Below are 23,300 nucleotides of genomic sequence, written 5' to 3' on the forward strand. Positions count from 1 at the left end.
AATACTTATCTAAACACCATTAAGCATTGTGTTAAACTGACTAACGTTTCTTATTAAGTTTACTTTCACCACAAATAGCATCTATGAACTGTATGGCTTTTGCCACTGGCTGTTCTAACAGCTTATTAGCCAGTAATAGGCCTATCTACTTACTACTTGGAATAGTCATAAGAATTGATCAATTGCTAGCGAGACGGTGTAAGATGAACTTTGCCAGTGTAAGATGAACTTTACAGTGCCAAAGCTATTTCATTTCATGGCACAACAACGTTAGTTTTTCTTCCATTCTTGAATGACATTGATACAACTATCAATATAGGTGACTATCAATATAGGTGATAACTGACTTTTTCATCAAGTGAAAAGACAAGAGAATCATGGAAACCATCCTCTTTTACTGAACAAGGGGTTTTGTTCTATATCCCAACACATGCACAGAAGCGTACTTTGAAAATCCACCAAAAAGTTGCAAAATAACCATAAACAGTTTTATATGAGGCTTACTATATAAAGTACCTACTGAAGCTTGATGCCAGCAAGGTTTTTGTCTATCGTGAACAAATCCTAATGCATAATTTGTTATGAAGAATTGAGCAATAACTAGTGAGACTGAAGATGAACTTTACACTGCCAAAGCTATTTCCTTTTATGGCACAACAACGTCCTTTTTTCTTTCATTCGTGAATGACATTGATACAAGAACGACCCATATAGGTGACGATAACAGACTTTTTCATCTAATGAAAAGATGAGAGAATCATGGAAATCCCTTTCTCTTTTACTGCGCAAGGGGTCGTGGTCTATATTACCGCAAAAAGCATGCACGGATGCCTACCTCGAATACCCACCAGAAATAGTCGCAGTAAACAGTTTTATTTTAGGCTTACTATAACATAGCAATTGAAGCTTGAAAAAATCCTAATGCATCCTTTGTTCTGTTGGAGGCCAGGATTGAACTCCAGTCACCCACGTCAGTCCACGTCTCTAATCACTATGCTATTTAAAAATGGGTAGTCAGTCAGTCAGGCACTCAGTAAGAGATAGTTGTGGTTCTTAGCAGGCTCCACTTACGCAGTCCGGCAAAAAAGAAAGTTGTTTCGTCTCATAGCTGTATGCAGCTCCGCTCATTAGTTATCTCACTCCAGAGAGAACAGAGCTGAAAGGCCGTCATAGCAGCAATTAGGTTATGAGGGAATTAGCAGTTAGCTAAATACAAAGGAGCAACATGGCAAGCATTGGCAAGTTAGAACTAGAAGAAGCCGCAGTACTATTCGGGTCTGCCATCTGGGAGCATTTTGGTTTCTCTGTAAACTATAATGGGGATTGTCAACGAGTGGTGGATAAAACCTCCACAGCATGCTCTGTTCATTGACGATAACCTATTTGAGTGGCAATGAGTAAAATGACTACTCACTCATTTGTTATACATGGAAAATAAAATTTAAAATTCTCAGGTACAAATTATCTTTTTCCAAAATAAAAAAAGTTACGTGTTTCAAGTGCCCTATTTTGCTTAAGGCACTGCAATGAGTTTTTATTTTGATATATGCTGCTGGATTATGCAGTTGTGTTTTGTTTAAAATTATTATTTTATTTCATGTTATAAGGCAAGCACTGCAGTTTTTTTTATTGTCCCTTTATTTCCATATGCTCCTAGGAATTCAAGCTATCCACATTTTTAGTATTATAAAAAAAGTTACTAAAGACAAATTAAATATTTCTCAGGCATATATTTTTGTCAGTGAATCGAAACTGTACAGGAACTATGATACCACTGCACTGTAACGTATCGAACCGTGAGTTTTGTAAACCGCTTCACCCCTAGTATAGGGGTGAATGATATGAAATGTTGGGGTCAATTAAGCAGAATTTTGAAGATCCTCCATCATTTAAATCTCTATGGAAACATTTTGGCTTCACTGCAGATCAGCTTACAACAGCATTGGATGAACAGAGACTTGGGAGTACATGAATGGCGGTCACATGTTGCCATTACCCAACAAAAATAGCAATTCAAATGTGCTCAAATGTCCTCTTGCCTGCAGATCAACAAACAGGTAGAAACTTGCCTCTACATAAGAAAACCCCAATTTAGAAATTAAATTAACAGCAACAGCTCATAACATTTACCCTGGAGCAGCAGATGAGTGGTACTGTGATACAGGCACCCCGTTGTCTTCAGTAAGACAATGTGAGGTGAACATAAGCCAAAAGAACATTTAAGTCTTCATAAAATATTATATATATATATATATATATATATATATATACCCTGTAACTGCAAACATATTTACACAATGCATGCACTACTGTCAAAATGCATGTACAACTTTTAACATCATAATAATGAGGACCCAACAAACAGATCAAACCTAGCTAGCTTTAATTTGCTAAATTCCTATACATTAACAGTTGCGGACACCTCATGCTGAACCTGGATTTTAGAATTAGTAGACTTTGGACAGGCTAACTAGCCAAATTGAAATATCATAATTATCATACTCTAATCTCTATCACACTTAGGTAATACTGGTAGAAGCAAATTGTAGCAGTGAGTCTCTTAGGATGGGTCTTTCCCAACTCACAAGTCCAGGTGAATCCAATAGCAAAAACTAATCTCTGGAATGTTTATAGGGGCATACTGTCTGGGTCTTATTCTCTCTATTTAGACGTATATCTTTTCATAGCAAGTAAATGCTTGTCCAGTGGCACTTCAAATCTCCAATATAACTGTTGGAACTATCTTAACAGAAGCACTTTTGAGGAATCACAATCCATACAGTACGTCTGAAAAAGGAAATAGACTGAGCCTGGATTCACTTCAGAGAAGCTGTTTTTCGAGATGGGCTGCAATCAGTGGCACAATGTTTTGGCTAGGTTTTCCAGCATTTTGAATTTCATACCATGACTATGAGATTAAAGAGCAGACTTTCACCTTCCATTTGTGGGCAGAAGCCCTCTCCACTTTCCCTGAAAACAGGAATGCCCGTTTGTTCAAGGGGTACACTCAACTTCCTCAGTGACCATACAACTGGTCCATCAAATGGGTTAGAAAGGCCCTCTGGTAGAGGGGTGTTCTGGTGACATATGTACAACCCTGTTTCCAAAAATGTTGGGATGTAGCATAAAATGTAAATAAAAACAGAATGCAATGATGTGCAAATCATTTAAACCCTATATTCAACAGAAAATAGTACAAAGACAACATATCAGATGTTGAAACTGAGACATTTTATTGTTTCTAAAAGAATATATACCCACTTGTCTCAACAAAAAAGTTGAGACAGAGGCAACAAAAGACTGGAAAGTTGTGTAATGCTAAAAAACTAAACCTGTTGCCAACTGACCACACAATTAATTAGGTCAATTGGCAACAGGTCAATAACATGATTGGGTATTAAAAGATCATTCCAGAGAGGATGGGTCTGTCAGAAGTGAGGATGGTGAGGGGTTCACCACTCTGTGAAAGATTGTGCAGGGTATTTAAGAATAACGTTTGTCAACATAAAATTGCAAAGAGTTTGGGGATCTCATCATCTATGGTACATAATATCATTAAAAGATTCAGAGGGAGAGGACAAGGCCCGAAAACCAATATTGGATGGCTGTGATCTTCGGGCCCTCAGGAGGCACTTCATTAAAACAGACATGATTCTGTAGTGGACATCTCTGCATGGGCTCAGGAACACTTCTTAAAACCATGGTCTGTGAACACAGTATGTCGCTGCATCCACAAATGCAAGTTCATTAAAACTAACATGCAAAGAAAAAAACATATAAACAAGATCCAGAACCACTGTCACCTTCTCTTGGCCTGAGCTAATTTAAGATGGACTGAGGCAAAGTGAAAAACTGTCCTGTGGTCTGACAAATACAAATTTGAAATTAATTTTGGGAATTATGGACACTGCATCCTCCAGACTAAAGGGAAGAGGGACCATCTGGCTTGTTATCAGCGCACAGTTCAAAAGTCAGCATCCGTTATGGTATGGGGGTGCATTAGTGCAAATGGGTAACCCATTTGCACATCTGTGAAGACACCATTAATGCTGAACAATATATACAGGTTTTGGAGCAACACATGCTGCCGTCCAGACAAGGTCTTGCTTATTTCAGCAAGACAAACCACATTCTGCACGTATTACAACAGCATGGTTCCATAGTAAAAGAGTCTGGGTGCTAAACTGGCCTACCTGCAGTCCAGCCCTGTCACCAATTGAAAATATTTGGGGCGATATGAAACAAATAAAATATGACAAAGGGGACCCTGAACTGTTGCGCACCTGCAATCATATATTAAGCAAAAATGGGAATACATTTCACTTTCAAAACTACACTTGGTCTCCTCAGGTCCCAAACACTTACAGAGTATTGTTAAATGAAGGGGTGATGCAATTGTGTTGCTGGCATCAAAGCCAAAACCTTATTTTTCAAGAAACAATAAAATTTCTCAGTTTCCACATTTGATATGATGTCTTAGTACTATTTTCAATTAAATATAAGGATAAATGATTTGCACATCACTGCATTCTGTTTTTATTAGCATTTTACACAGCATCGCAAATTGTTTGGAAACAGGGTTACATAAAAGTACAGTTGTTTCAAATAAATATGCACCTTATGATAGTTATGTCCAATTTTCAGCAATATGAATTAGTGACTGCATAGGAAATGTTTTATAAAATACTTTTTGCATATAGCAATGTTTCTGTAATGTATTTGTAAAGTTGATGTTATCATATTGATTTGATTATCTTATTTATGTTCTGAGAAGGCAGCTCCATTTTGGAAAAAAAAACATTTAGTTTTGTAGTAGGCAACAGACTAGACAAAGTATAAAAAGCCCCAAAAAGTTCTAAAAAATAAAAAAGTAGGTTCTCAGGAGTTTAAGACCCCGTAACTAATGGAAAATTGGACACTCAAACTTCAGGGGAACATTATGAGTAACATTACAAAAATGTTCTCTCTCACATGTCACCGCCTGTCATGAAAACAAAGTCATCCATACGTGAATGGATCTTGTGGTAAAAAGTGAAAACATTTCAGAGACCTGTTTAGTGGTAGCACGCATAGCTTTTAGGATTATTTGAGCTGTGAGCTGGTGGGGGTCATTTTGAAAGTCGCCAGTCAGGCTATTCTCAGGAAGTCATCTTCCTCCCTCTTTGCTGCTGGTAGAGTGATAGACGGAAGAAAGAGGGAGAGACGGAGGGAAGAAGGGGAGAAAGAGGGAAGAATGGGGGGTGGGAAGGCAGCCGCACATTACTGGCAGTTTCCATGTTGCCTGACACAGCTGGGGAAGTTGAGGACTCTGTCACGTGTCTTGGGCACGAGGACTGCACTGCTGTTACACACATAGACAAATACACAGGCGAGAGGAGAGACAGAGGAGCCCGTTTCCTTGCTTTTCAAGAGGGGTCTTTCTCTCTCTTTCTGTTTCTCTCCCTGCCACTTCCTGTGGGAACTGAGCACCAACACACACACAGACACACACACACACCCTCATGGCTCCCACTGACCACATATACAAGTGCCTTTTGGCCTGTTGTTGTTGGTCCGCAGCCTGTCTGTCTTCTAATGGAGTAGCACACATCAAGTAGCTGGATTTTTGTTCAGTCATTGGCTACATTCAATAAGGTGGCATCTTGTGTGTGTTATGTTAACATATTAAAAGTCTTCTTCTGTTGTTTTAGAGGACTCACAAAGAAGGATACATAGGAAGGGGAGGGAAGTAGACTTTCTTTGTCGTTAATCAGGAAGAGTTTAATACTCTGTGCCCATGTCGCTTCTTCTGCAATAAGAAGATGCACTGGTTTCTGAGGCATTGACCAAAAGCACAAGAAAGTAATGCAACTGTCAACGCAAAATCCCACAGACATGATGAAAAGTCAGGACAGAAGCATAATATTCCCTGAGAACTAGTCTGGAGCCATGTGACTTACTGCTAGATCACGTGAGGCAACTGGACTGCAGTGTGTTAAACAGCTGGGCAGGGCTATGTGAGTGAAAAACGTGTGTGTTTCTGTGTGTCATGCTCCCCAGAATGTCTGTCGGTGCTGATGCATTAGCCTTGATCAGGACATGCAGCTTGAAAATGCAGCTGGACACGTTGGTGCCCCTTACCTGTTTCAAAAAATTTTTATTGGAAGGTCATGATGTTGTTTGTAATAGTTTTTTTCTTAACTGAACTTTTTTTTTTTTTACACGTTTTTGTTAATATATTGATGTACATTTTTTGTTTTTTTAAGACAAATGGTAAATATTCATTTGGGCGCATGTTGAAACAGGTTGAAACTGCAAACTACTTCATTCTGGAGAATCCCATTTAATAGCATGCACCCCAGGACTGGTGTAGAGTGCCTTGCAAAGGTTTTCAGGGATTCAAACTGATGGAAAGTTTTTTGTGTCTACACAAAATAATTTATCAGTAAAGAAACATTCATGCATTCATTTTTAAAGAACTACAAAATATTTAACCTGTGTTTATGCAAGCCTAAATTAGTTCAGGATTAGGATGGGCCTTAATTCATATAATACATTACACATACTTACTCTGTGTGAAATAACAGGCATTGACAAGTTTTTTTTTTTATTATGACTTCTATCCACCATACAATATCAATATCTGTTTGGTTCATCAGTTAACTATCAAATTTCAAGCACAGATTCAACTTCAGAGACAGAGGAGCTTATTAACAGTCTCATAAAGAAGGACAGTGATTGGTAGATGGGTAACAATAACAGGCCAGATAAGGAACATTTAAGCACGGTCAAGTTGATACTGTAATTATGCAGTGTGTTATGTATTAAACTACCCATCAAAGGTAGTAGTCCTTCTGAACTGAGCTGCAGGACATGAATGAAACTGCTTTGGGTGTTGCTATTATGGCAACGGTGATTTAAAAACAGACACTCTTTGGTAAAATGACTGGATGAAAAATAATTGTAGTGACTCCACAATAATGACCTAAATGATAGAGTGAAAATAAGAATACAAATATATAAAATATAAATATAATCAAATACTCGGCACAGGAATACACTTCTTGGCAAAAAGCAAAGCACCATGCTTTATGTTCAAGCATGGTGGTGGCTGCAACATGATAATACCAGTATTTTATTATAGGGGTGGGAAAGAGATGCTTTGATAAGTACACTAAAACCAAAAGAATTGCAATATTTAGAAGTAATAGTATATGGCACAAAGAATTAGCCTTCTGCGATAAGCTTCAATGAAAGGACACCTTTCTAGACAGAAGTTAAAGGCAGAACTGTTTGGCTAAAATATCAAACATCATGTTTGGTGATAACAAAACTCTATCTTTGATCACAAAAAACCCATACCACCTGTAACCTATATTGCTGCCGAAGGGCCAGGCCAGATGGCCACAAAACCATGAAGTCCACATTGTCCCAGAGAATAATTCCGTATTATGTGAGGCTATCTGTCAAATAAAGTTGAAGCTGGATTTGAACCAATCTGTCAACAGGACAATGATCCAACACTTTCACATTGCATACATTTCCATTGAAACAGACCCTACCTTACCATATACCACACCCAAACTTTGAGGGGACAAGGTTTACAAGGGCAAGTGGAATGATGAGCAAAGAGGTTGCCAGGTTAAAATAGAGGGGGTCACACTGGCAAAGTATTGTTCAATGTGGTTCTGAGCAGAGTCCAAGCATGTACATGTCTTTGTGCATAGCTGCAGGGGCTCAAGCAATTAAGTAAGGATGTAGTTGCACACAACCCCACCTGGTACTACTTCCAATTGACTACCTCATGAAGCTGGTTGAGAGAATGTCAAGAGTGTGCAAAGCTGTCATCAAGGCAAAGGGAAGCTACTTTGAAGAATATAAAATATAAATGTATTTTGATTTAACACTTTTTAGGTTACTACATGATTTCAGAGGTTTCATATCTTCACAATTATTCCACAAATAGTAAAAATTAAGAAATACTCTTGAATGAGTAGATGTTCATACTTCTGACTAGTACTGTATATAGTTATGGAGAAACTCTTTAAGTAGTTTTTTCAGGCATCTGCACATAAATATTACCTCAAAAGTACTTCAATATTCAGGCAGGACATACCTATCAATATAACACGCTTTCATCCTTACTGCCTCTGAACTAGAAGACACAGGATCATTCGAATATTGCCTTAGTAAAAGTTATTACAGTCGTTTGATTAATAAGGAATTTTAATGCATAGTATTATTAACATTTTACTATGATTACATTTCTTGACTTTTGTTTGAGTCATTTCTTTATTAAAGCTGAAATCGCAATGATGTAACATGTCCAATACAATATTGCAAAAAAGTTAATGTTTTTCCCTTGAAGATATTACACACACACACACAATAAATAAGTACCATATGTACTGCAGTTTATATTCATGATGCAAATTGCAGCAAGAGATACAGAGGGAGAGAGAGATTGACTGAAAGTTGTTTACCACAGCTCGCTGTTGGAAGGCATGTTGAAAATGGCTCCTGGCTCAAGCAAAAATGTGGCTTATGCCACAATATTCTATAAGTAAGGCTTCCAGGTGCATTAGAATAAGTATGTTTCTTTCTGCATAATACTGCGTTGGTTATGTGGATGAGACCATGGCAATGCCCATTTTAGTCCAAAATGGACTATCTATCTGATTATTCATTCCTGATTTGAGTGCAGTTCCCATCTGTAAAAGGCTCTTGTCTATGTTTCAAGCCAAGACATGCTGGAAGTAGAGACATGAAGTGAGAAAATAGACAGCAGGGGAGAGAGTAAAGGAGACAGCTGGTCACATTATTAAAAGGGAAAACAATAACCTAGGGACATAATTACTTAGGGTTGTAGCTGTTCATGTATACTCTTCAAAAGAAAAACCTTTCAGTTAGCCTTCTTGGTAGACATTTTTATTCTATGATTTATTTGAATTCCCCATTAAGGAAGGTCTTGTCCCTATGCATAACTGGAAGAATACTGACTCCTAACAAGTGTAAGAAAGTAATTAATGCAACTGACACTATAGTTTCACAATAAACTAGCAGCAATCAAACAAACATGACTGAGTATGTAACTGTATGTGTTAGCATGCTAAGTGTAGCCCAGCAAGACTAGTCAATCTGTGTATTCATTTGAAGGTGGTTTTCAATGGCAGGCCAAGTGCAAAACATAACTTAAGAAACCTCATTCAAATAATCTGTTCCGAGCATCTATGCACAGGTTGCAAATGGAGGATTCTGATCCGCATATGGAAGAAATCAATAGTAAAATTATAATGTGTTTGTGTGTAAATATTTTGCCCATTTAAACATTAGAGAAAGTTTAATTAGACTAATACATGCCAAATTCTCTGAATTGGGCTACCTGTAGACATAGCAATAACGTTGACAGGTCTAAGTGTACTTAAGTTACATCATGTTTGTGTTAAATCGTGTCTGAATATGTTGTGTCCACAGGGTTTAGGAATGAGCAATCTGGCACAACCATTGAGATTAATAAATTATTTAGCAATCACACTACTTTACACACTACTTTAATCAGAAAACAATGCCATCCTAGCAATGTTCTCTCTAAGGTTTAGTCTATGTGTTAATGGCCGAGCAGCTCCTAGGCGTGCTGCACAGAAGAAATGCCAACCCGTGCAGACCACAAAATAAAACATTACTGAGGTTGTCCTATAGGTTTGCATTATACAAACCATACATTTCATAGTTGAAGAACCATCAATGCAATAAACCATAACAACAAATCTATACTAAGTTAATCTAGCAAGTTAACTCTACACTTCTGACATTAACAGCTTTCGTAGATTGATTCATTTACCACAGCATTGTAGACATGTAGCCCCTAAATAAGGAGTCACTTTTAAAGATCAGCATTGTTTTCTGCACCACTTATGTCTTTTTGAATACCTAGGTAAATAATGAGTCCTGATTTGGTCCAGCCTTGCCCAATATAAATCGTATTTAGACCCCTGGCATCAGATTGAAGTTGTCAGAACACTCCAAATCAAAGGTTCCTGAACACCTTCGAAAATGAGTTACAACGCCATTTTGAAGGCTCTCGGTATTGACCAAACTACAGTCAGAGCCATATTGTCCAAACAAAGACATTTTGAGAAAGTAGTAAATCTTCCCACAACTGCCTGTCCTGCCAAAATCTCTAAGAGAGCAGCACATAAAATTGTCCTGGATGACATCACAAAGAACCCAAGAACATCTAGAAATCTGCAGGACTCTCTTGCCGCAGCAAAGGTCAGTGTTCATGATCATCAATAAGACACTGGGCATAGAAGCAAGGAGGAAACAATTGCTCGCTAAGAAGAAAATGAATGCTCCTGGATGAACAATCTGAAACAAGCAAGTCTATATCAGAATGGTTAAACAACAAATTTTCAAATGGTCAGACAGGCAGAAAATAAAATGTACACAACAATGTAAATTACTTATAATGAGAGACACATGCAGACAGACTTCTCTGATATGAAATTGGATGGCACACCATCAAAATAGGAGTATTTTCACATGACCCTCCCTAAATAGATCTGTCTGTCCATAACACTTTACCAATCTTCCTCTGTCCAGTGTGTGTTCTTTTGCTCTTCTTAACATTTTCTTTCTATTGGCCAGACTGAGATATGTCTTTTTCTTTGCAAATCTGCCTAGAAGGCCAGCATCCCGGAGTCACCGCTTCATTGTTGACATTGACACTGGTGTTTTGTGGGTACTATTTAATGAAGCTGCCAGTTGAGGAACTGTGAGGCATCTGTTTCTCAAACTAAACACTAATGTATTTGTCCTCTTGCTCAGTTGTGCACCGGGGCCTACCACTCCTCTTTCTATTCTGGGTAGAGACAGTTAGGGCTGTTCTGTTAATCTTCAGTTTCTTGTCAATTTCTCACATGGAATAGCTCATATTTAAGTGATCTAAAGAAATATATTCCAAGTACATTGGGACTGGCAACATAAAGGACGACCAAGAATTAAAAGAATCATTATTTTAGTGTATTTTTATTATTCTATTATTCCAACCTCTTTTTCCTGTATTTTTTGTTGTAGTTAAGATCATCTTTGAAACATCTAACAAAATCAAACACTGCAACAGAGCTAAACATGCTTAACAGTCAAGAAACTAAGTCATACTCCACATAGTCGATGTCAAGTTCTTCTCAAAACCATTTGGATTAAAAAGACGTTCCCCTCGGGAACCTCTCCTCCAATGGGTTTTGAAGACACAAGGAGAGGACACAACTGACTATCTCCGAAGTCCTGTGATAAAAGGCACAGAACGACAGCAAAACTCGGCTCATTCCCACCCTGTAGCGCTCTGGCCAGCGGCCGTGTGAGGAAGGGCTGGTGGCCTGGCCGGCCTGACATTGTTTATCAGTGATGTCACCACTTCCCGCAGGGAGGGGAGGAGTGGGTAGAGAGTGAGAAATACCCAGATCAGCTAAAAATGTTGACAAAGAGCAAAGAGAGACAGTCGAATGTCCCAGCCTTCATGAGGCATTCATCTGCATGATACGTCCAATTGGCCCTGAAGGTACTGGCCCTCCTGTGGAAGTCAGTGTATGAGTTCAGAGACATAAGAGCAATTAAAAAGGGTTTTCTTGGTTGGCCATGAATTTAACTATGCATGTTAATGGTGCTTACTTTTGGATGACAACTCATTTGTCAATCTGCCTGTATGTCAGATCCTATCAGCTCATAGTAGCATTCAGGACTGATTAGTGCTTGTTTCCGTAGAAGCCTTCAAAAGTGTATTTTAAATTAGCAGGATTGTGCTGGGATGTGGAGGAGCTTATCTCCTTGAACACTGTTAAGGACCTTCAAATCAAATGTATTTTATAAAGACGGTTTTACATCAGCAGTTGTCACAAAGTGCTTTTACAACATGATAGTTACAAACACTATCATGCCTTTCTGTATGCACCAGATATATACATACTGGAGCCAGTGCCAACACAAAGGGCTTTAGTTATAGGCAAACAGCAAAAAAAAGGTGAACCTACAGCCATAAAAGGCATTGGTGAAGGTCTTCAGCATTTTGTAGGGTGTAGAGAATTTAGACTGTCGATAACATTCCTCCAGTGATAGCTTAATGCATGTGGACAACTCCAGCATTATGGATGTTACATTTTCATGCACACATTTTTCAATATTAATAAACAAAATAAGTCTTGTCTGAACACAACATTAACCAAATGTAGGAGTTAATAACCAAAGAGTATTGTCTTATGCTGGGGATATTAAAACATTTTCAATCGATTGACTATACTACACAAACATAAATAATTTACAAAATAAATCTATTGCAGCCATTACTGAAACAGTAGTTATAGTTAAAAACGTACAGAATATCCTAACTCTACCTAGATGACAATAGGAATTACACTTTGCAAGGCAGCATTGTTTCATTAAAATATTTTATTTAAATGTTATTTAACCAGTCAAATTTTAATGATGACCTGGCTGAAACCATTGTTAATTTTATTTTCAAAGGAGCGAGATGTGATGAAATTGTCAAGCCTTAGCTCAGCGCTATTTAACTCCGGTCCTAGAGGACCCAAGCACTTCTGGTTATCCTATTCCCTTTCTAATAAGGGAGTAATTCAGAACTTGTATGCCAGATGAGTGCAATAAACAACCTGGTAATAGCAAAAAATAATAATTTTATTGCATGACATAAGCATTTGATCACCTACCAACCAGTAAGAATTCCGGCTCTCACAGACCTGTTAGTTTTTCTTTAAGAAGCCCCCCTGTTCTCCACTTATTACCTGTATTACCGCCACCTGTTTGAACTTGTTACCTGTATAAAAGACACCTGTCCACACACACAATCAAACAGACTCCAACCTCACCACAATGGCCAAGACCAAAGAGATGTGTAAGGACATCAGGGATAAAATTTTAGACATGCACAAGGCTGGGATGGGCTACAGGACAATAGGCAAGCAGCTTGGTGAGAAGGCAACAACTGTTGGCGCAATTATTAGAACATGGAAGAAGTTCAAGATAACGGTCAATCTCCCTCTGTCTGGGGCTCCATGCAAGATCTCACCTCGTGGGGCATCAATGATCATGAGGAAGGTGAGGGATCAGCCCAGAACTACACAGCAGGAACTGGTCAATGACCTGAAGAGAGCTGGGACCACAGTCTCAAAGAAAACCATTAGTAACACACTACGCCGTCATGAATTAAAATCCTGCAGTGCATGCAAGGTCCCCCTGCTCAGCCAGCGCATGCCCAGGCCCGTCTGAAGTTTGCCAATGACCACCTGGATGATCCAGAGGAGGAATGGGAGTCATGTGGTCTGATGAGAAGCACCTCAAGGTCGTGGAGTGGCCTAGCCAGTCTCCAGACCTGAACCCAATAGAAAATCTTTGGAGGGAGCTGAAAGTCTGTGTTGCCCAGCGACAGCCCCGAAACCTGAAGGATCTGGAGAAGGTCTGTATGGAGGAGTGGGCCAAAATCCCTGCTGCAGTGTGTGCAAACCTGGTCAAGAACTACAGGAAACGTATCATCTCTGTAATTGCAAACAAAGGTTTCTGTACCAAATATGTATGTATCAAATACTTATGTCATGCAATAAAATCCAAATGAATTAATTAAAAATCATACAATGTGATTTTCTGGATTTTTGTTTTAGATTCCGTCTCTCAGAATTGAAGTGTACCTATGATAAAAATTACAGACCTCTACATGCTTTGTAAGTGGGAAAACCTGCAAAATCGGCAGTGTATCAAATACTTGTTCTCCCCACTGTATTTCAATGATGGCTTTTATTTTGAATAGAAAATCTGAGTTAGCCCTTCTAGCATATTATCCTGCAGCTAGAAGAATGGTAATGAAGCCTCGAATGGCCATCACTATGTTAAGGACCAACAAAATAGCAAAATGTTAATGAGATAATGAGAAACGTATTAGCAAGTCATTAACAACCGATAGCACTTGGGATATGTTGATAGTAAATGAATGTAATTGCACAGATTTATGTTCAGAACTAATGTAATCGCCATTCATAAAATAGTTCCATACGAACATAATTCCTGGGAGGTACGGTTGACACAAAGCCATGGATGCCTTACGATCTTATAATAATTGGCCATCTTTGACTGACTAGCAAAAACATTATCTTTCACGATAACCCCTAAAACTCTGTAAAGATTAATAAGACCTACTTGGATAAGAAGTCTGTTGATGGAACACTCACAGTATTAGGCTGGACTGACTACCTCAGCGCCCTGATCTCAAAATAATTGAAGCTGTGCAGGATCACTGCCTACCAAAGCGAATTGCTTCAGTTTTGTATTGCTTCCGTTTTGTATTCTAAGGAGCCCACACAAAATCCTGGCTTGTTTAAAAAACACAATACTTTTTGTTTCTTTTAATCAGATTAATGTTTCTTTGTGTTTACTTCAATGTTATATAGTGGGGTACAAAAATAAAAGGACACTTATTGCTTAGATAAATGTCTTTAAACCATACTGTATTTTTCTAACCGGATAGAAATTCTTATTTTATAATTACATTATTATTACCCATCCCTTGTTGAATGCTATGACCTAACTCTGTCACCATTTTATTTGACTCCCTATATTCTCCTAACTACTTTATTCATAAACTACTGCACATGAAACAGTTTCGTTTGAAAATGTTAACATAAACAGACCATTGTATAGAATGTACATCATGATTACATTCTTCAGCCAGCTAGCTAACCTGGTTAAAATACCAAACAGCTCTTCTTGCACTGTTTTGTTTAAACAATAGCAGAATAAAATACATGTAAATGACATTTCATCATCTCCACATGGACTAGGAAAGACAAATGTCTTAATTTTGTTCTATACACCAAAAAGATGTTAAATGTATGTGTTTGAAGCACTTAATCGTAAGCTAGCATTAGTGTTTGTCATTACCTAGCACATTTTTACAAATTTTCTTAAAATCAGATTTTCATCCTTAAATAGACAGCTAAAACTTTTGTCTAACCTTAAATTATCACCAAAAAAAATAGCTGTTATTAATAGATTCAGTTACAACATTGTTGTTAGTGAAAATATTTGCAAATGGGCGAAAAAGCTAACAATAAACAAACAGTGACATAGGTATTATGTTTAGCTTAGCTAGCTTTACTGTCAGGGTTAGCGGTTGGCTAAGACAACAATAAAATAAACGTTGATGTGACACAGAGCCCACAATTTGGATAATATGGCACTGTGCCCTGGAGCAAGGATCTTAAAATGAATTGCTCCTGTACATCACACAAACATGCTAAACCACTAAAATGCAGAATATTTGTATAATTGCATAATAATTTCAGTCATCATTCTCTCATCCCTGCCCCACTCGTAGCCAGACAACCATTTAATGCTGTTTGTCTATTCTTCTCTTAGTTGTACTAGTAAGTAAGCAGGCTAGCTATTCTGCAGCAGAAGTGTCTGGCAAAATTATTTCAGCAACCAATTTATTTAAAGTAGATATGGCATACATTAAGACTGATTATTAACTCCAACAACTATCAATAGTACAACCTTATTCCGTCAATCTCTTTTCTGTTTCCAAAGTCCATTCTTGTTTCTTGACCTGGGGCTGAATAGATTATGGTAATTGTAGTTAAATATAACAACTGGAAAAATATTATTACTTAATCTGGTTAGGATTACAGAGGTTAAGCACATCAAATGACTGACTTTGCAAGAAGAATTTTGAGTGCCTCTAATTTCTATCTTTTTCATAGAATAGTGTAAACATGCTGTCGTTTCTTAACTGTAAAAATGCATTAAGTACTGTGAATGTCCTGGAAACTTCTGATAGAAATGTACTTTCCATTCCCTGACATTTAGGTTGGTGAAGTGCAATGAACGGAAAGCCTGGTGATGCATTCAAGACTGGCACCAATGGAAAATTTAACAACAGTTCTGCAAAATACAAATGCTTTTGGATTCAATAGGACTCAGTCCCACAAGATCTTGCTTAGACACATACAATTTAAAAAAGTAAAGGGGGCATGGCAGTCTACTATCAAAGTATTTTGTTGTTGTCCAAATATGTCGTATGGTGGATTTATTTAATTGGTGATACTGTTAAATCAGACAGCATTGCAAGAGTCTTCTGCCATGTTAGTGTAGCTTGTTTTGTCCATGTCACTATATTTCGCACTCTAACCACAGTAGCACCTGTCATCTCCCCTCCCCTCCTCAACAAACAGATGACTTAATTCAATCCAGTACAAGACTCAACATGAAGAATTTAGCTGGTTCACAACTTCTCAAAACCAAGTTAAGGTCTGCATGAAACCGGAGGTACTGTGTTTCAATCTTTAACTACATACATTACACACACACACACACACACACATGTACAAACACATACTTCCCAGGTCAAACAAATGCAAGTTACTGCCTCCACAAAAATGTATGTACTCTGCTATCCAATTTTCTATGATGAACAAGATATGCAATGGTCCTGGCACAGTAAGGCAGTGACATTTGAATAGGTAGATGCCCTACAAATGGTATATCGCATTACTTAACAAACAAATCATCATGGAGTTTATCAACTAGCAAAAAATTACTTGGTTCCCGGGCATCAAAACGTCATGGACAGATCCCATTATATGCATATATTTTACATAAAAATATGTTGCTGGCTACATAAAAATTTCAAAAGCCTTGGCAACAGAGGGACAATTGCAACTGCATTACTTTTGCATTCTTTGTATAGAGAAACATTAGAAACCATAGCCTACTTCATTGTATTGCAACAACACAATGGGGTATAGGTGAAACACAACTGAATGAAAAGCCATATAGGACTTGTGCTACCATAACAAGCATCGTGGGAATAAGATATTAGCCTACCTGTCAGTGAGTGTTGACTGTGTGCTGCTCATTGGGCTTCCGTTGTTTTCCCCACGGATTTTATCCAACTACCATTTTTACCAAATAGACAAACTCTGTATTTTGGAACGACTTCGTATTAGCTTTCAATGTCCGTCCAAGGGCGTTCCACAACGAGAACAAATATTCAATCCATTAAAGGAAGAAAATAGATCGACTATTCCAGTGTATATCTGAATTCGCTTATTCGGTTTCTTTAGTTTTTCCAGCTATTGATGTAAAAAATATGTCCAGAGAGAAGTCTGAGATGACTGTAAACATATTCTTCTTTAAAACCATTACGGGGACGTTTATGAAACAACGCATGTTATACAGATACTTTTAAGTATGGTGAAATGTTACGAGAAAATAAAACAAACGTTAACCCCTCAATATCTTTAAGTGAAACCTTAAATGCGAACGCATTGTAGCATGGGCATCGCCTGCCGCTGTCTGCATCCGTCTTCGTCAATAGACCACCGGGAACTATTAGCAGACTGGCTAACCTATATATTTAATTTATTTCCACGTGAAATAACACGGCACAAAGTTGCTCATTTACAGATTTCTTTACTAGTTCTTAATCGATCAGAATAATCACTGTCATTGTTTTATTTTCGTTAAGTTCTATCATTTGAAGCTTGGTTTCTCTCGAAGTAGGAACTTTATTTTCCCTTCCAAAATGTTTTCATGGTAGTATTCCCGATCCTTTACGCGTTAGGTCCTTCATGCCTGCAAGAATTTCTTCAACTTTGACAATAAAAGTGATCCTCACTCTGTTCTAAATGTTTTCACAAAATGTGAAACATTGTTACAGCACTACCAAATCTCCCCGTTAGTTTACGAATGACCCTCACTTTCGCACAGGCCTCTTCTTTGCTCTAGTCTACTGTACTTGAGTGCAGATGGAAAAAGGAAATGCTTTCCCACCCCTACCCCCAAAACTAGGGGGGGGACACCTTTCCTCACTGTCAGGACACAATTCGTAACAAAAACTGTTAAAGGAAACACGGTCACTATACATTTTGTTCCTGTGGCCCAGTTTCAATTATGATGTTTTTTTTCAAATGAAATTAGTTGAAACCAAAACGCCAGAGTTGGCCTCGAACTTTCAAAAACTTTATGTAAGTTTGGCTGGCCAGCCATTGCGGTGGTCATGATTCTAGAGCTCCAGTACATTGAATATATATATTTTTAAAGACAAACCAGATGGCCCATTTAGATAATTATTGAACATTCCTGAAGGTATCTGGAACTTGTATAGTGTTTATTTTGCCATCAACATAGAATTCTATCAACAAGCTCTGCCATTATGATTCAGCAGAGCACATGATTTACCAAATATTGTCTACCATTATGCAGGCTATACTGTATAGTTAAATAAAATGTCCTTATGTCTGAAATGCTATAGGCTTCAGATCAAATTATTTGAGCCAAAAATTGAATTCTGTGAACATAGTAGCCTACATTCTGCCTAACAGTGTTTAAATACTGGCGTTTCCTACTTTGTCTCCTCATATCTCTCACCAAATATTTAGCCCATAGCATCATAGCATAACAATCTAAACACTAAAATAATGATGGTACAGCTTAGGCTAGTGGTTCTCAAAAGAGTCATCAAGGAAAAATGTAGAAGGGTTAACTATATATATTTAATGGTTCCACTAAGAACCATTTGAAACACTTGGCCGAAAGTGTTCAGTTTAATCAGTTGCTGTGCCTATCATTAGCTCAGTTAGTTAGTTCAGTGATGGACAACATACCTGTTCTTCCAGGTTGAATAAATCCAAATGCAGCTTTTTGTGTGGCCTTCTGGGATCAGAGCTGCGTTCAGTATGAGTTTACATCCTGGAATGTTCACATGCATTTTATATGAATGCATATTGTCTGGGAACATAATACCTTTTATATAATCAGTATTAGTTATTGGATGTTGCAATTTAATTTATTTTGTAATTCAATAACCACAAAATGGTGCCTCATTACTGTAATTCAAATTGTTAGTTAGGTTTTGCTAACAATATACAGAGGTCGAATAACTCCATAGATACCACTTTAGATCTATGATACATGTAATCATCCATACAAAAGTGATTCTGACATCAATGTGTTTAATAAAACAAATGTACATTATCTGTAGACGAAAACAACAGTATCCAGGGGTGAACACTTGATGCACCCACCGTGTTGACGCTAGTGGAAACATAGTATTTGAATACACTGTCACACAGAGGACATATCATGTATTGCAGTACCATTTTGGATTAGATAACAGTAAATGGATAATACTAGAAAATGATTCAAGGTATGAGGTACAGGGAATTAAATAGTAACTTTCTGTGTATTTAAGTTATTGTAGATTACAAAGTAGTCAAAAGCAACTGCTACACATACCTTTTGAAGCACGGTATTCTATAATTTAAAATGTAGAAAAGCTTATTAATATATTTAAGATGTACAACATTTATAATAATATAATAAAAGTAATAATAAGAATATAAAATCCTCCCTCTATTATCTCAACTCCATGTTGTTAACATATTAATTTATAGTTTTATTTGTAGGCATAAGCTTGAATCAGGGCTTAGTTCTGAAAGGTTACTGAACAATCAAATGTAAACAAGGGGAAAATGCCAACTGCACACATTCACCCTGCAGGCTGATCCCTGGATCACGTTATCATGACTGCAGCTCAGAGTCACCCAAAGTGTCTCAGGAAATACCTCCACCTCTGTCGCCCCAGTCTTCATTCTGATTTCCCTGAGTGTCCATTCGCCTTTCTCAACGCGCACCTTTCATGACATCTCTCACGCCACCTTTTATACTTTGTCCTGCTTTTCTTGCAGGCAAACTTGGCAATGTCCACCATGAACACCCAGGCCAGGGTATACATGGCCAAGCCCCCTCCCTTGATGATGATACTGGGTCGGGGGGAGGTGAGCTCAGTGTAGAGCATCACACCACCCACGCCGACACGCACCACTGCGAAGAGTAGGATAAACAGCAAGTCCACCACGTCCCCCCACAGGCTGTCGTAACGGCCCGTCTGCCTTAGGAACCAACGGGCCTGGAGCAAGGGGTTGGTGATTTCGCTGCCGAAAACCACGGCACATGTCTCCACTGCGGACACACCCAGCCCCAGGGTCAATAGGATGCCCAGAATGCTCATGGTGTGGTGGGCCAGCATGATGGGGCCCTCGGTGCGCACGCAGATACACCAGCCAAAGTCAAATAGGAAGTAGCCCAGACTAATAACCAAGGCCTGGGTCTGGAGCGGGGTGTTCTCCGTACCTGAGTTCAAACAGGACACGGTCAGTCAGCAATAAAGACAAAGCTTAATATACATCCACGCTCTGCGGCCCGCTAATGAACCTCACCTGCATGTGTTAATGGCCAGGGACCGTCGATAAAGCAAATGTATGCAGTAAGGCACACGATGATGACCCCGTGTGTTAGGGTCACCAGCCGGCAGTTCCATTCCTGGTCCCGCTGGCCATTCAGGTAACAGAACACAAAGTAGAGTGAAATCCAGCCCAGCAGGCAGCAGCACACCTCCAGTGGTAGCATTGTCGTAACCGTACAGGGGCAACCAGGGACAGCTTCACGTACTGTGTCAAAAAGAGGCAATGTAATATCCCGGCTGACACTGGAATCATCTCTGCTCTGTGCCCTGTATTCAGCTGCAGCCTAAGCTACATTTTATTTATTTGAAATCTTTGGAATTCCTGTTGGTAGTGTTGTTATTTAAAGTCAGTGTTAACGTTTTGTTCAGGAGCTATGGCTATGTTGTGTCAGTTGTAGTACAGGAAAGCTGGCTTAGGACTTGTAGCATTCGCAATGCAATCCTTTGAAAGAAATGTAACATATGTTACCTTATATCTTATTTGGACCAAAACCAGTTTTAGGAACAGGATTAAACAGAAAAAACACTTAATACATGGACATAGTGGTCATAATAATATGGCCAGAATGCATATCAGTCTACATACCTTATTTTTACTCCACATGCATCCTAACATGGAATCCAGTTCAGAAACCTCAACTCAAACATGTCTGCCACCTTCAGCCTCCATTGGTGTTGCTGTGACCTTTCTTTTGAAGTAAGTCCAAAAAGGCCTTGCACAATTGAAACGCATTTCATGTTGACTTTTTTACTGCAAATAAAATGACAAGGACGCTTACTAGAATCAATTAGTCCCCTAGCTAGTCTACATCCCTTCCCCCTGGTTCTCAAGCAGCTTTAGTCTGCTTATCAGATTAGTCCATTCTCTCCAGATACCCTGGCTATTGACCAAGCAAGTAACATAAGGTCCTATAGTCATATAGTCTCTTCAGCAGACTACATGCAACAGTTTTTATAGCAGGAACTTTTAGGATAAGATAATACATTGTCATGAATAGGCTAGTCTTGGAAAACAGGTAGCCTTAAAATCCAGTTTCAGTTTAGCTTTAAAGTAAACTGAGTTTACCTCATTTTCTCTAGTTTAACTTTAAAGTAAAATTCAGTGTGGATTTCCAATTGACAGGCTTGGCATTTAAAGGAAAGATAATTCAAGTGTAACCATTGGTTTTATAACAATTTAATGAAATCTAATCTCTGTGAAAGTCACAGACTAATGCGAATAACACAAGTGGTCTACACTCCCTGCATTCATATGATGGGTAGCATTGGTTGTCAATTGTTTTACAAAGGCTATATCGATGATTCTCACTTGCTTCATACTGGAAAATATGAGTATGATGTAGAAACACAAGTAGTCTAAATCACCGACATATTCTGAGCTATATGCAACAGAACTGATGATGTCAAATTGATGTTCAGGCGAGATGAGGGAGGTTAACTTGCAGATAGCACCTTCTTCACCCCTCCTGGCGAGTGTCTTTTTGATTTGGGTGGGAATTACCTGTGGACAAACTTTGCCTCTGAGCTGGAATTCACATCCGGCTATTTTCTTGTAGTCTCTGTGTTAGAATGCTGCACTACTGAATTTGAATGATTAGTCCTGTGCCTCAAGCTTTCCTTCACGTCTTCACCCAACACATATGTTATGCTGACCCAAATGTCCCATGGTCACAATAGATTATTAATTACCAGGATAACAGGGGAATTAGTGCTTGATACTTTAGAATGTGCAGATAGATACAGAGACGTTGGCTCAACATTCCCAAGCCAGTCAGTGTTAGAACCGTAGTATTTTAAATTACAGCCATCAATAACTTATTTATTATTCAAATACTTAAAGGCCATCCCAAACCTCTATACCATGCAGTGTCAGAAAAAGGTAAAAATAATTGCTGAGGACTTCAGCCAGCCAAGTCATTCACTGTTTAGTCTCTGCTACCGCTAAATAGGCAGGTCTGAGACAAAAAGGACCAAATTCTACCCCCAATAAGGATGCTAAAGACTAAGTATCACAGCAGAAATATTTATTTGATCCAGTAGATGGCAGTAATCCACATTCAAAAACTGAGATGACCTAACGAGCAGCGCAAATGAGTAGGCGGAATAGAACAGGATATAGGAACAATACAAGCTTCGAAGGCCCTGAATCACACAAAATCCAGTATTCTCTGGTGAAGAATACTGGATTTAACCCCAACTACAAGTCAATTTTCCTTGCTGTGTTCACTCCTGATGTGAAGCACAGGCATGACTTAAGTTTTATTTGTTGAGCCTGCAGATATCTTTAAATAAAATCACTCTGGCTGTCATGGTACCAGCATCTTGAGCCTGTTTTGCCAGTGTTTTGTTTTTGTCTCTAGTCTGAAGTTCGTTTTTCCTGAGTTTCCTGAACTCATCCCGGCTGAGTCTCCAACCACTACACCTGCTGCGATCTGCATACCTGGTCCTGATTACCATTCCCTGCACCATTATAAGCCACGACCAGACATCCATTCCCTGCCGGTTCGTTAGCGTACGTTTAGCTCCCGTATCAAGCTGCTAATTTTGGAAAGTCCTTTTGCTGTTTTTGTTTTGTTGCCTGTCGCTAATCTGCCGCCTGTACCTCAGTCTACAGTTACTCAACTGGATCGTCACTCATACCTGCCTGGCCATCTACCTCACTGCAGCACATTTTGGATCAGCACACAAGCCTCCCGTCTTCCTGCCTCACTCCCTGCCGACCAACGGAACCTAATCGTTTTCCCACATTCAAAATCCAAATAAATACTCACCTTCTACTTACCTCGTCCTGGTCTGCTTTTGGGTTCCTGCGCAAGACTTACCGTGACACTGGCCCACCGTAGAATTTCGAAACGGGGTACTCAGGCCAAAAGGACTACCACTGGACCACTGATAGATCACATAGATACACATTGTTGGTGACAAAATATGATATTATGAATCATAAAAGAAAACGTGCTGATTTACAAATTATTTCTTTATTTTTCCAAAGCTCTATCACCTCTATCATTTT

The 23,300-nt window shown here is 38.7% G+C and overlaps 2 protein-coding genes and 1 long non-coding RNA gene across 4 annotated transcripts in view; 1 reads left to right on the top strand and 2 right to left on the bottom strand.

Moving 5' to 3' along the window:
- arhgef12b (Rho guanine nucleotide exchange factor (GEF) 12b) overlaps nt 1-17,800 on the bottom strand; it is a 90,658-nt gene extending 72,858 nt beyond the window's left edge. For both annotated transcript variants that reach the window (XM_013134593.4, XM_029120924.2), the window contains exon 1: nt 16,867-17,800. In XM_013134593.4, coding sequence (XP_012990047.3) covers nt 16,867-16,898 — 32 coding nt within the window. In that variant the 5' untranslated portion in view covers nt 16,899-17,800. The remainder of the gene's footprint in view (nt 1-16,866) is intronic.
- LOC117594719 lies at nt 15,915-22,983 on the top strand. The gene is made up of 3 exons (XR_004575954.1): nt 15,915-16,308; nt 22,648-22,799; nt 22,895-22,983. It is a non-coding gene; the product is annotated as an uncharacterized LOC117594719 (long non-coding RNA).
- tlcd5b (TLC domain containing 5b) lies at nt 18,979-21,165 on the bottom strand. Its single transcript, XM_010870323.3, has 3 exons — nt 20,874-21,165; nt 20,262-20,492; nt 18,979-20,175 (listed from the first exon to the last, which is right to left on the bottom strand). The coding sequence occupies exons 2-3, from the start codon at nt 20,449-20,451 to the stop codon at nt 19,631-19,633; spliced, it is 735 nt and encodes a 244-aa protein (XP_010868625.1). The 5' UTR covers nt 20,452-20,492; nt 20,874-21,165; the 3' UTR covers nt 18,979-19,630.
- Nucleotides 22,984-23,300: the final 317 nt, after the last annotated feature.

This window comes from Esox lucius, chromosome 7, assembly GCF_011004845.1.
Source record: "Esox lucius isolate fEsoLuc1 chromosome 7, fEsoLuc1.pri, whole genome shotgun sequence".
NCBI lineage: Eukaryota > Metazoa > Chordata > Actinopteri > Esociformes > Esocidae > Esox > Esox lucius.